The sequence below is a fragment of the Chiloscyllium punctatum genome, chromosome 16 (assembly GCF_047496795.1).
Source record: "Chiloscyllium punctatum isolate Juve2018m chromosome 16, sChiPun1.3, whole genome shotgun sequence".
Lineage (NCBI taxonomy): Eukaryota > Metazoa > Chordata > Chondrichthyes > Orectolobiformes > Hemiscylliidae > Chiloscyllium > Chiloscyllium punctatum.
In genome coordinates, this window is record NC_092754.1 from 8,997,103 (window position 1) to 9,010,330 (window position 13,228).

Genomic DNA, 13,228 nt, shown 5'->3' on the forward strand with positions numbered 1-13,228 from the left:
GTCGCCTGAGGCGGGGAATTGAACCCGGGTCTCTGGCGCTATGAGGCAGCAGTGCTAACCACTGTGCCACCATGCCGCCCACAAACTTCTTTTGTTTACTGCCAGTTTCTGAGTGAGAGGTGCAAATGAACCTCAGAGAGCACAAGAATCACCAGGACTCATGTAGTACCACTGCCTGCACAGTTATCATTTAGAAGGAGGTCTGCAAGGTACTGAGGCTAAACCATGAGAGTGACAGCTCTCAAGATCACAAGTCACATTTAACCGAGTGTGTGGCAACAAGGAGCCCTGGTTAAACTGGAATCAATGGGTATCGGGGGGGGGAGCGAACTCTCCACTGACTACGCACTCAGAGGCTGGGAATACTGCAAGCGAGTAACTCACCTCCCAACTCCTCAAAGCCTGTCCACCATTGACAAGGCACACGTCAGGAGAGTGATGGAATACTCAGATGGGGTAGTGTGAATCTGGAACTCCCTGTCTTTAAGTGCGGCAGAGCTGAAACTCTCATAGCATTTCGATAGGCACTTGTGAAGCCAAATGCTGGAGAATGGGATTAGAATAGTTGGGTGTTTGTTTTTGACTGACATGTGATGGGCTGAAGGACCTGTGTGATACTGTAACATCTCTATGACTCGAAGCACAGCTTTGAAAGAGTTTTTTCATAAAATGCCTCCCAGGGGGAAACAGGCCATCAAGTCCACACTGACCCTATGAAGAGTAATCCACCCAGACCCATTCCCCTATGCTATTATTCTACATTTCCCCCAACTAATGCACATAACCTACACACCTTTGGACACTATGGGGCAATTTCCCACGGTAAAAACAATAGCTGCAGATGCTGGAAACCAGATTCTGGATTAGTGGTGCTGGAAGAGCACAGCAGTTCAGGCAGCATCCAACGAGCAGCAAAATCGACGTTTCGGGCAAAAGCCCTTCATCAGGAATAAAGGCAGTGAGCCTGAAGCATGGAGAGATAAACTAGAGGAGGGTGGGGTGGGGAGAGAGTAGCATAGAGTACAATGGGTGAGTGGGGGAGGGAATGAAGGTCAGGGAGGGGAGGGTGGAGTGGATAGGTGGAAAAGGAGCTAGGCAGGTCGGACAAGTCCGGAAAAGTCAAGGGGACAGTGCTGAGCTGGAAGTTTGAAACTAGGGTGAGGTGGGGGAAGGGGAAATGAGGAAACTGTTGAAGTCCACATTGATGCCCTGGGGTTGAAGTGTTCCGAGGCGGAAGATGAGGCATTCTTCCTCCAGGCGTCTGGTGGTGAGGGAGCGGCGGTGAAGGAGGCCCAGGACCTCCATGTCCTCGGCAGAGTGGGAGGGGGAGGTGAAATGTTGGGCCACGGGGTGGTTTGGTTGATTGGTGCGGGTGTCTCGGAGATGTTCCCTAAAGCGCTCTGCTAGGAGGCGCCCAGTCTCCCCAACGTAGAGGAGACCACATCGGGAGCAACGGGATACAATAAATGATATTAGTGGATGTGCAGGTAAAACTTTGATGGAAGGGGGGCAGATATGGCGATTTCTCCGCCTCCGCCGTATCTGCTCCCAGGAGGACCAGTTCCACCATAGAACACACTAGATGGCCTCCTTCTTTAGAGACCACAATTTCCCTTCCCACGTGGTTAAAGATGCCCTCCAACGCATCCACATCCCGCACCTCTGCCCTCAGACCCCACCCCTCCAACCGTAACAAGGACAGAACGCCCCTGGTGCTCACCTTCCACCCTACAAACCTTCGCATAAACCAAATCATCCGCCGACATTTCCACCACCTCCAAAAGAGACCCCACCACCAGGGATATATTTCCCTCCCCACCCCTTTCCGCCTTCCGCAAAGACCGTTCCCTCCGTGACTACCTGGTCAGGTCCACACCCCCCTACGACCCACCCTCCCATTCTGGCACTTTCCCCTGCCACCGCAGGAACTGTAAAACCTGCGCCCACACCTCCTCCCTCACCTCTATCCAAGGACCTAAAGGAGCCTTCCACATCCATCAAAGTTTTACCTGCACATCCACTAATATCATTTATTGTATCCGTTGCTCCCGATGTGGTCTCCTCTACATTGGGGAGACTGGGCGCCTCCTAGCAGAGCGCTTTAGGGAACATCTCCGGGACACCCGCACCAATCAACAACACCGCCCGTGGCCCAACATTTCAACTCCCCCTCCCACTCTGCCGAGGACATGGAGGTCCTGGGCCTCCTTCACCACCGCTCCCTCACCACCAGACGCCTGGAGGAAGAACGCCTCATCTTCTGCCTCGGAACACTTCAACCCCAGGGCATCAATGTGGACTTCAAAAGCTTCCTCATTTCCCCTTCCCCCACCTCATCCTGGTTTCAAACTTCCAGTTCAACACTGTCCCCATGACTTGTCCGGACTTGTCCTACCTGCCTATCTCCTTTTCCACCTATCCACTCCACCCTCTCCTCCTTGACCTATCACCTTCATCTCCTCCCCCACTCACCCATTGTACTCTATGCTACTCTCTCCCCACCCCACCCTCCTCTAGCTTATCTCTCCACGCTTCAGGCTCACTGCCTTTATTCCTGATGAAGGGCTTTTTGCCGGAAACGTCGATTTCGCTGCTTGTTGGATGCTGCCTGAACTGCTGTGCTCTTCCAGCACCACTAATCCAGGCAATTTCCCATGACCAATCTGCCTAACCTGCACATCTTTGGACTGTGGGAGGAAACCGGAGCACTCGGAGGAAACCCATGCAGACACGGGGAGAATGTGCAAATTCCACATAGTCAGTTGCCCGAGGCTGGAATTGAAGCAGAGTCCCTGGTGCTATGGGGCATCAGTGCTAACCACTGAGCCACCGTGCTGCTTATAGTTAAACACTCATTTAGCGAACGGGCAAACAAAAGTTCTTCAGCATTCACAAAGAAAGGTGCTATTTGCAGGATAGGAACACAGTAGCCCCCACAAATTAATCTTTTCAGCATCAATCAAGGTACAGGCTTACTTCCAGAATGAAAGGCACGACTGGAATGAAGGTGTGGGTACAGTCGGAGAGCAGAGTCAGTGCACGGACACAGTGTAATCGCAGAGGGAAGAAACGGGCTGTGGGCACCAACCTGAAAAACAAATTCAAGGCAGAAAATAATCACTCCTGTTCCCCAACAGTATTAATCGTGTACACACACACACACACACATACACGTATACACACACACACACACACGAACACATACACACGTACACACACACACACACACATGCCTGCGTTGTCTTTATTACCAGGGTTATTACATAAGAGAAGGCATGCAACAAATCAGCTTAAACCTTTAAGGCTGCTTGGTCATTTTTAACCCCGATTCCAATAAAATTTAACGTGTAAATGTTTCACATTTGCATTTGAAATGCATTTTATTTTATTAAGTCCTGTCACTGGATTTATCTGCTCATTGATCCTTGTCCTCCTCGGCTTCAGATTAATGAGTGCAGCTGCCTGGTGGACCAGGAGGGCACAAGATGATAATTACACATTTAACTGGGCCCTGAATGTTGCCTTTTTCTTTTTTTATAGAATCCCTACAGTGTGGAAACTGGCCATTTGGCCCATTGAGTCCATACTGACCCCACTGAAGAGCATCCCACCTGGACCCACCCCGCTACCTTAGCCTTATTACCATCCCCCATGATTATCCACCCAATGTAAACATCCTTAGGGGAACACTATGGGCAATTTCGCATGGCCACTCCACCTTAACCTGTACACCTTTGGACTGTGGGAGGAAACCGGAGCACACGCAGACAGGGGGAGAACGTGCAAACTTCATACAGTCGCCCAAGGCTGGAATCGAAGTCGGGTCCCTGATGCTATAAGGCAGCAGTCGAGAGTGTGGTGCTGGAAAAGCACAGCAGATCAGGCAGCATCCGAGGAGCAGGAGGATTGATGTTTTGGTCATAAGCCCTTCATCAGGAAAGAGGCTTGTGGCCTGGGACTGAGAGATAAATGTGAGGGGGGGTGGGGTTGGTGGGGTTGGTGGGGAGGGGGAAGGAAGCTGAGAAAGAGGGATGAAGGTGAGGGAGAATGTGATAGGTTAGAGGGGGAGTGATGGACAGGTCCGGAGGGCGGTGCCGAGTTGGAGGCTTGGGACTGAGATAATGTGGGGGGAGGGGAAATGAGGAAGCTGTTGAAATCCACATTTATCCTGTGTAGTTGCAGGGTCCCAATGCCGAACATGATGCGTTCCTCCTCCAGGGGTCGGGTGGTAACAGCTTGGTGATGGAGGAGGCCCAAGACCTGCATGTCCTTGATGGAGTGGGAGGGGGAGTTGAAGCGTTCAGCCACGGAGCGGTGGGGTTTGTGGGTGTGGGTGTCCTAGAGATGCCTGGGAAAGTGTGGCTCTGAGCTGTGAGGCAGCAATGCTAACCACTGAGCCACTGTGCCACCCTTTAATTTGCCTTATTCTCATATTTGGTGTCATGGCTTATGAGCAGTTGTCAGAGACACTGGTCTGCTCTCGGCCTCTTGACATCACCGAGGGGTAGATGGGAGTTTAATTGGGATAAGTGCAAAGTATTGCATTTCAGGAATACAAACAAGGATAGGTCTTATACAATTAATGGTCGGGCCCTGGGTAGAAGAGAGAGTCCTAAGGACTGAGGGACATAATTCTTTGAAATTTGCATCACGGATAGACAGGGTGGTTAAGAAGGCATTTAGCACACTAGCCTTCATTGAGTATAGAAGTTGGACACCATGTTGTACAGAAAATTGGTGAGGTCTCTTCGGGAGTACTGTGTACAGTTCTGCTCGCCCTGTTATAGGAAGGGTATTATTAAACTGGAGAAGGCTGGGAAAGGATTTACCAGGATGTTGTTGGGAATGGAGGGATAGAAGGATGTTTGAGATATAAACATAGACTGGAAAACTGGGATTCTGTTCACTGAAGGTTGAGGGGTGACGTTACTGACTTTTATTAAATCATATGGGACATGGATAAGGTCAATAGCAAAGGTCTTTTCCCGAGGGTGGGACAGTCCAATATGAGGGAGTTTTTTTTTAAGATGAGAGGAGAATGCTCCAAAAAGGACATGAGGGGCAACATTTTTGTTTTGCACAGAGGGTGGTTAGTGTGTGGAATGAACTTCCAGAGGAAGTGTGGATGCAGGTACAGTTACACCGTTTAAAAGACATTTGGATAAGTACATGAATAGGAAAGGTTTGGAGGGATAGGGACCAGGAGCAGGCAGGTGGGAGTAGTTTAGTTTGGGATTATGTTCGGCATGGACTGGTTAGACCAAAAGGTTTCTGTGCCATGTGACTTTATGACAGAAAGAGAGAATGTGTAAACATTGTGGTCTGGTGGTAGAAGACTTATCTTGGAAACTATTCTCCTGTTGCAACCTGACTTCTTCCCACCAAAACACGAGGATCACTATCACACAACAGAAACAATGACTTGCATTTATATGACACCAATATCACAGTAAGCCAAAGAGTGTTTGCCTCCCCTAACATCCTCAAAGCAAATCCTGTACATTTTTTCATTCATTTAGAGTGCATTTTGTTTACACGCAATCTTACTGAATGATTCGGAAAGCAAGTACTTGTACTTGTAAAGCACTTTACAGCCAGAGTTCACTTTGACCAAACTTACAACTCCTTGGATGCTGGAAACCCAGAATAAGAAAGCGTTGGAAATGCTTAGTAGGTCAGACAGCCTCAAAGAGCATAAAGTATCCTATCCTGTCCTATCCCAACAGTCACTGCATCAGAGGTCAGATCAGTTTTCCTTCGTGTGAATCCAAGGAAAGTGATGGGACCAGACGCACTCAGAGCATGCGCAGATCAACTGCAGATGTCTTCTCGGACATCTTCAACCTCTCCCTGCAGCAGGCCACTGTCCCTCCTGTTTCAAGAGGGCCAACATCATCCCTGTGCCTAAGAAGGCTCATGCAGCATGTCTCAATGACTACCGCCCAGTGGCCCTAACTTCGGTGGTCATGAAGTGCTTTGAAAGGCTGGTCATGGCAGTAATCAACTCCAGCCTCCCCACTACTCCTGACCCACTCCAATTTGCCTATTGGACCAACAGATCCTTGTTAGATGCCGTTTCACTTGCCCTTCACTCCTCCCTTGAACATCTTGACACCAAGAACAGCTATGTAAGAATCCTACTCATTGACTACAGTTCAGCTTTCAACATTATTATCCCCTCAAGACTGATTACTAAACTTAGTAATCTCAGACTAAGTCCCTCTCTCTGCAACTGGATCCTTAGCTTCCTGACCTACAGGCCACAATCAGTGAAGATTGGGTGCAATATTTCAGCCTCACTAGCACTCAATACTGAAGCCCCCCAAGGGTGCACACTCAGCCCCCTACGGTACTCATGGTATACCCATGATTGCATCGCCAAATACCAGACTAACGCCATCTACAAGTTCACTGATGACACCACCATGGTCAGTCGAACTTCAGATAGCGGCAAAATAGACTACAGACGGGAGGTGGAAGACCTGAGAAAAACTGAGCTCTCAATGCCGACAAAACCAAGGAACTCATTATTGACTTTCGGCAGGATGTAACTCATACCCCCCTATACATTAACAGGACAGAGGTGGAAAGAGTGGAGAGTGTCAAGCTCCTGGGAGTGGTCATCCATAACAACCTTTTGTGGATGCACTGGTTACAAAGGCCCAACAATATCTCTTCTTCCTCAGGCAGCTGAGAAAATTTGGGCATGACGGTGAAAACCCTTGCCAACTTTTATAGGTGCGCCATTGAGAGCATTCTGTCTGGATGTATCCCCCCCCCCCACCCCTTCTCCGACCTATCACCTTCACCTTAACCTCTTTCCACCTATCGCATTCCCAACGCCCCTCCCCCAAGTCCCTCCTCCCTACCTTTTATCTTAGCCTGCTTGGCACACCGTCCTCATTCCTGAAGATGGGCTTATGCCTGAAATGTTGATTCTCCTGCTCCTTGGATGCTGCCTGACCTGCTGCGCTTTTCCAGCAACACATTTTTCAGCTCTGTATCACTAAATGGCAACTGTACTATTCAAGATCGGAGACGGTTACAGAGAGTGGTGAACTCAGCCCAGACAATCACAAAGGTCAACCTCCCATCTATAGAATCCATCTACCAGGCCCACTGTCAAGGAAAGGCCACCAGCATTCTCAAAGATCCATCCCACCCTGGCAATGTTTTTCTACAACCTCTACCAGTGGGGGGAAGGTACAAAAGCCTGAACACACACACCAGCCGGTTTTGAAACAGTTTCCACCCTACTGTTGTTAGAATACTGAATGGGCTCACAAACTTTTAACATTCACCTGTACCTGTGTTTTTGCCGCTGTTTACCTACTAGTTAAATAGCATAGATAAGTAAATATGAGATCTGTCTGTATTGCTCGCAAGACAAAGCTTTTCACTATGCCTCAGTACATGTGACAATAAATTCCGTTCAATTCAGTTTCTTCTAATCTCCTGCCCTTTACCTTAAATATGCCCCTGCTTTTTGGTCCCTTAATGAAGGGGAAAAGCTCCTTCTTATCCACCCCATCGATGCCCCTCAGAATTGTATATGTCACAATCAGGTTCTCCCTCAGATGTCTCTGCTCCAAGGAAAACAATCCAGTCTGCTTTGTCTTCCTTCAGCACGGAATCTCTCCAGTCCAGGCAACATCATGGTGAACCTCCTCTGCATCCTCTCTAATGCAATCACATCCTTTCATTCAAATTATTTGTTCATTCATCAACATTGAGGGCATCACTGGCTAGAACAGCATTTATTGCCCATCCCTAATTGCCCAGAGGACTGTTAAGAGTCACCCACATTGCTGTGGGTTGGGAATATATGAGCAGGGAGATCATGATAGAGCTGTTGGTTAGGACACAGTTGGGGAGTACTATGAGCAGTCTTGATCACGGTGGGGAGGGGGGGGGGGGGGGGGGGGGGTGATGGCCGGGTGGAATTGTCACTGTACTGTTAATCTAGAGACCCAGATTAGGCCAGACCAGATAAGGATTGCAGTTTCCTTCAAAGGGACATTAGTGACCCAGATGGGTTTTCCCCGACAATTGGCAGTGGTTTCATGGTCATCATTAGACTCTTAACTCCAAATCCTTATATCAAATTCAAATTCCACCATTTGCCAAAGTGGGATTCAAACCCAGGTCCCCAGAACACTACCTGGGTGTCTAGATTAATAGTACAGCAACATTACCAGCCGGCCATCAACATCCACCCCCCCCGCCCACCTTGATCAGAACTGCACATAGTGCTCCAACTGTGACCTAAGCAACATCTTACACAGCTCTAACACTCATATACTCAATGCCTTGACTAACAAAGGCAAGTTTTCCATTGGCTATTTTAAATATCTTGCCCTGCTGCCCTCAAGGATCTATGGCGAGTCCAACAGTGTATTGAGTTCTCTCCTTGCCTTGCTCGTCTGCCCTAAATGCATCACCTCACAGTTAACAGGATTAAACTCTACTGTTCAGCCCTCCTAGAGCATACGGCTTCCATCCTTGTTATTTATCCAAGGTTTGGAATGCCCACCCCCTCCCCCCAAGCATTTCCATTCTCACTCCGCATGGTTCCCCTTTGACCAAATATCCAGTTGCCTGTTCTAATACTTCATTGACTCCAGGTCAGGTTCTAACTCTGTTAACAGGTTTTGAGCAAGTCAGCCTCAAGCCCTCAGGGTCAAACCTCATTTAATATTGCTTCTGTGAAGTGCCTTGAGACAGTTCGCTATATCAATGCACAGTGTAAGCGAATTTAACAACAACCATTGATTAAGGTGGCAGCTGCAACCACGCATATATTTTTGGAGTAGTGCTCACCTTTACATTGAAAGGAGACACTAAGAAGAAGAAAGTCAACTAGGTTAAACATAAAGCAGAGATACACACTTAGAGATCAGGTTACTATCACAGCAGTAAACTGTTCTGTCTGTTTGATGAAGTTGCTACTGGAAAATTCACATGTTTACAGTCATACTGCATGAGCATAAAGTGCACAGAATTGCTCAGCTGAAGGAGACAGAAATTTCCCTCCATTGACCAGCAAGCTATGGGTTAATCTTGGCTACACTCCCCCATGACCGACCTCGTAATATTAATCATCAATTCCGTTTAGCCGCACTGCTTGTAATTAAGACGAGTGTCAACGTGCATCACAATCTCGGCATTTCTTTTCTCATGGAAAATAAAGATGACCCATTTGTAGCCCTCAGTCTTGTAGCCAGACTGTTCATCTCGCTGGAAGAAACGACGTGCTCCTTCAGTTAAAAAAAATCACACAACACCAGGCTACAGTCCAACAGGTTTATGTGGAAGTACAAGCTTTCAGGGCACTGCTCCTTCGACAGGTAGCTAGTGGGGTAGGATCACAGGACACAAAATTTATAGTAAAAGCTCAAAGTGTCATCCAACTGATGTGATGCAGTGAACAAACCTAGATTGCTGTTAAGTCTTTCATCACTTTGAAAGGGAATGCGGGTTTCGATTAAAGACTTAACAGCAATCTAGGTTGGTTCACTGCATCGCAAAGTGTGACACTTTGATCTTTTGCTATAAATTCTGTGCCCTATGACCCTGCCTCACTGGGTACTTGACAAAGCAACAGCACTCCGAAAGCTAGTGCTTCCAATTAAACCTGTTGGATTATAACCTGGTGTTGTGTGATTTTTAACTCTGTCTACCCCAGTCCAACACTGGCTCCTCCAAATCATTACTCCTTCAGGAAATAGCTGAGAGCATTCAGTTCACACAAAGCAGAAACATCTAGACTGGAGATGGACTTGCTAAAATGTATGTAACAGGATGGGACCACAGATTTAGATAATGGGGAGAGATTCTGTACACAAGATGGGTATTCCCTGGAGTGTTGTGATTGAACATTTTTTGTTTTGGATTTTGGATGGAGTTGAAACACCAGGACCTTTTCCAGCATAGGAGATTGGGGTATGACCTTTTGGAGGTTTAGAAAATCATGATGGGTATACATAAGGTGAATGACAAGAGCCTTTTCCCTCAGGTGGGGAGAGTTCAAGATGAGCGGACAGGGTTTTTTTAAGGTGAGAGGAGGAAGATTTAGAAGGGCAAGGGGTAACTTTTTTTTACACAGAGATTGGTTCGTGCGTGGAATGAACTGCCAGAGAATGTGGTGGATGCAGGTACAGTGACAAAATTTAAAACATTTTTTATTCGTTCGTGAAGAGGAAAGGTTTGGAGGGATATGGGTCAAGCGCAGGCAGGTGGAACTAGTCTAGCTTGGGATTATGGTCGGTATGGACTGGTTGGACCGATGGGTCTGTTTCTGTGCTGGATGACTTCATGAAAAGATAGAGAAGAGAAATATAAGGTGACATAACTCTAAAATCAGACTGAAGTCATGCAGGAAACATTGCCCATCCATCAGGTGAAGAAAAGAGTGGAACTCCATTCCAAAATAAAAAGCAGATCGTAACTCAATAATTTCAAATACACTGCTGCTTGACATGTCGATTTTAAGGGATATGGAGCCAGAGTGGATGGGATTAGGACACTGATCAGTAACGAACTCACTGAATGATCGGCCTTGTTAACTATCAGCACAGGAAGTTTCGAGATATTTTCTTTCGGAGCACATGACCAAGGAGGTGTATTTTTAATGCAATCGCAGCTCAGCTGCAAGGCCACAATCTCAAGCCTCAAAATCCAACACGCGCCTGTCCAACAAGCTGTCTGCCCAATGCTCATTGGGACACTCCTGGTAGCTGGTGAGGCATTGGTACATACGGAGCACATAGCAGCAAGGCCTTTGGCTGACTGCAGATGTTTCACAGGAACATGTCGTGCGTATCCAAGACTCACTCTCCAAATAGAACAAAATGTCCATGGCACCTAAAATGCACATTTCAAACAGAGGTCACAGTGTCAACATTAGTTGAAGGGTAATAGTCTCAGGATGACTTGCAGTCCCATGCTTTCAACCATTTCCAAAGAGAAAGATAATTAAGATAAATTTGTAGTTGAGGAAGTGGTGTAAGAGGAAGAGGCAGAATGCTTGCTATGCTGGAACTGTTCAAGGATATTATTGATCAGGACAGGTTGGATGAACTGAGCTGAAGCCATTTTCCTTACAGAGTGTAAATTATAAATGGCAGAGCAACAGCTGAACTGGGCGTGGGAACACAGGAACAGTCCAAAGAAAACAGACAAGACAGAAACGCTAGAGCGAAGGAAGAGGATTCAAAAAAGATACAAAACCAACAAAAAAAAAGGAATGATTGAAACAAAGCATGTGAATCTAGAAAACACCCAAACGAGAGCTGGAAGCCTTAGGAATGTGGATAAATGGAGAGGAACAAAATTGTAATTGAAGGTCAACAAGTTCAATATTTCTAGCTATGCAACCTGCAGGAAAGACAGGTCAAAGGGAGAAAGGATGGCAGTATTGGGAAAGGAACCTATCACAGCACAGAACATGAAAGTGCTCTACACGGTTAAGATTAATCCACATTCAGTTAAGAGCAGGAAGGGAAATGCGGCAATTCTTAAGCGGACTAGAACTGCCAGACGATAGCTTCTCGATTGGGAAAATTTGCAGATGGTTGACAAGATGTTGAGAACATAGCAATCACAATGTGATTTCAATTGCAGGCAAGGTAGGGAACTTTTGTAAAATGCACCAAGACTGTTTCATTCCTGGACCGATATTTTTTTCTACACTGACAGAGAAAAGAGCATTGTATGCATTTGCTCTGGGAAATGGAAGTTGGACACACACATGGTGTAACAGTAGGAACACAATTTGGAAATATCAGCTCCGATAGGATTCAATTCGATTTAAGAATAGAACAAGGTAATAGAGAGTCAAAGGAGAAAGTGCAGGATTGGACAAAGGCTAAAAATTAAAAAGCAGGAAGGGATTTGGCTTGGTGTACCTGGGTAGAAATCTGGGCAAAGACTGAATTATAGAGAAAGAAACAGAAAAGATTGCAATATTTAAGATCTGCCTTCGAGAAGGGTGCTCCTTTGGGTTTGAGTGTAGTTAACATAACGTGCTTGGTTATAAGGACCATGATCAAAGACCAATTTGTTTCACCCGAGGGCATTTTAAGAATCCATGGGAGTGAATTTCCAATGGCTCCCCCCCCCCCCCCTCCCCTCCCCTCCCCACCTGCTCACTGTCGTCATGGCAACAAGCTGCTGAAACAACAAAACATACAGGAATTTACCCTTCCCCAAATTCATACCAAATTAGCATCCAGCTACCTCCACATGGGACAACAAAGAGAAGCCAACGTGTGCTTGCTGAGGGCATGCTGCGATGGATGTACATGAAGGAACTAGCTGGTTGTACTGACCATGGATATAAAGCCGGGGGATTTTAGGGGCATTCAGTACAAGGTCTCTCGGAAGGCTTGTTCTAGACAAATGCTCCAAGAGATGACATAGCTGGTTGGCAACAGAGCTGTCGGACTGACTGGAACCAAAGGGTGATGCTTAACGCTTGAGCTGGAGAACTGCTTGCACATCGTGCATCCCAGGGGTCAGTAAAGGGTCCTCACGGACTTGGACATTGAGAGTGCGATATGAAATTTGCTCACTACACTAAAGAAAGGACTTGTAAGACACATGGAAGGCCAAGAGAGACCTCAGGAGAACACCACTTAGCAGGACGGACAAGACAGGAGTGGATGCGATATAAATATTCAGAAAGCATGCAATGATGTCATCAGGAGAGGCTGGGGCTGTTTTCGCTGGAGTGTCAGATGTTGAGGAGTGACCTTAACTAGGTTGATAAAATCATGAGGGGCATGGATAGGGTAAACAGACAAGGTCTTTTCCCTGGGGTGGGGGAGTCCAAACTAGAGGCCGTAGGTTTAGGGTGAGAGGGGAAAGATTTAAAAAGTATCTGAGGGGCAACTTTTTTCACGCAGAGGATGGCACGTGTATGGAATGAGCTGCCAGAGGAAGTGGTGGAGGCTGGTACAATTATAGTATTTAAAAGGCTTCTGGATGCATATATGAATTGGAAGAGTTTAGAGGGGCATAGGGCCAAGTGCTAGCAAATGAGACTAGGTCACATTGGGATGTCAGGTCAGCATGAACAAGTTGGACTGAAGGGTGTGGGGGGGACTAGTTTAGTTTGGGATTATGATTGGCACGGACTGGGTGGACCGAAGGGCCTGTTTCCCTGCTGGCTCGAAGGGCAGAATGGCCTACTCCTGTACCTATTGTCTAACCGTGCCCTGCCGTTCCA

The 13,228-nt window shown here is 47.1% G+C and overlaps 1 protein-coding gene across 1 annotated transcript in view; it reads right to left on the reverse strand.

The window, feature by feature from the left end:
- noc2l (NOC2-like nucleolar associated transcriptional repressor) overlaps positions 1–13,228 on the reverse strand; it is a 214,593-nt gene that overhangs the window by 74,215 nt on the left and 127,150 nt on the right. The window contains exon 12 of the mRNA XM_072586177.1: positions 2,977–3,088. Coding sequence (XP_072442278.1) covers positions 2,977–3,088 — 112 coding nt within the window. The remainder of the gene's footprint in view (positions 1–2,976; positions 3,089–13,228) is intronic.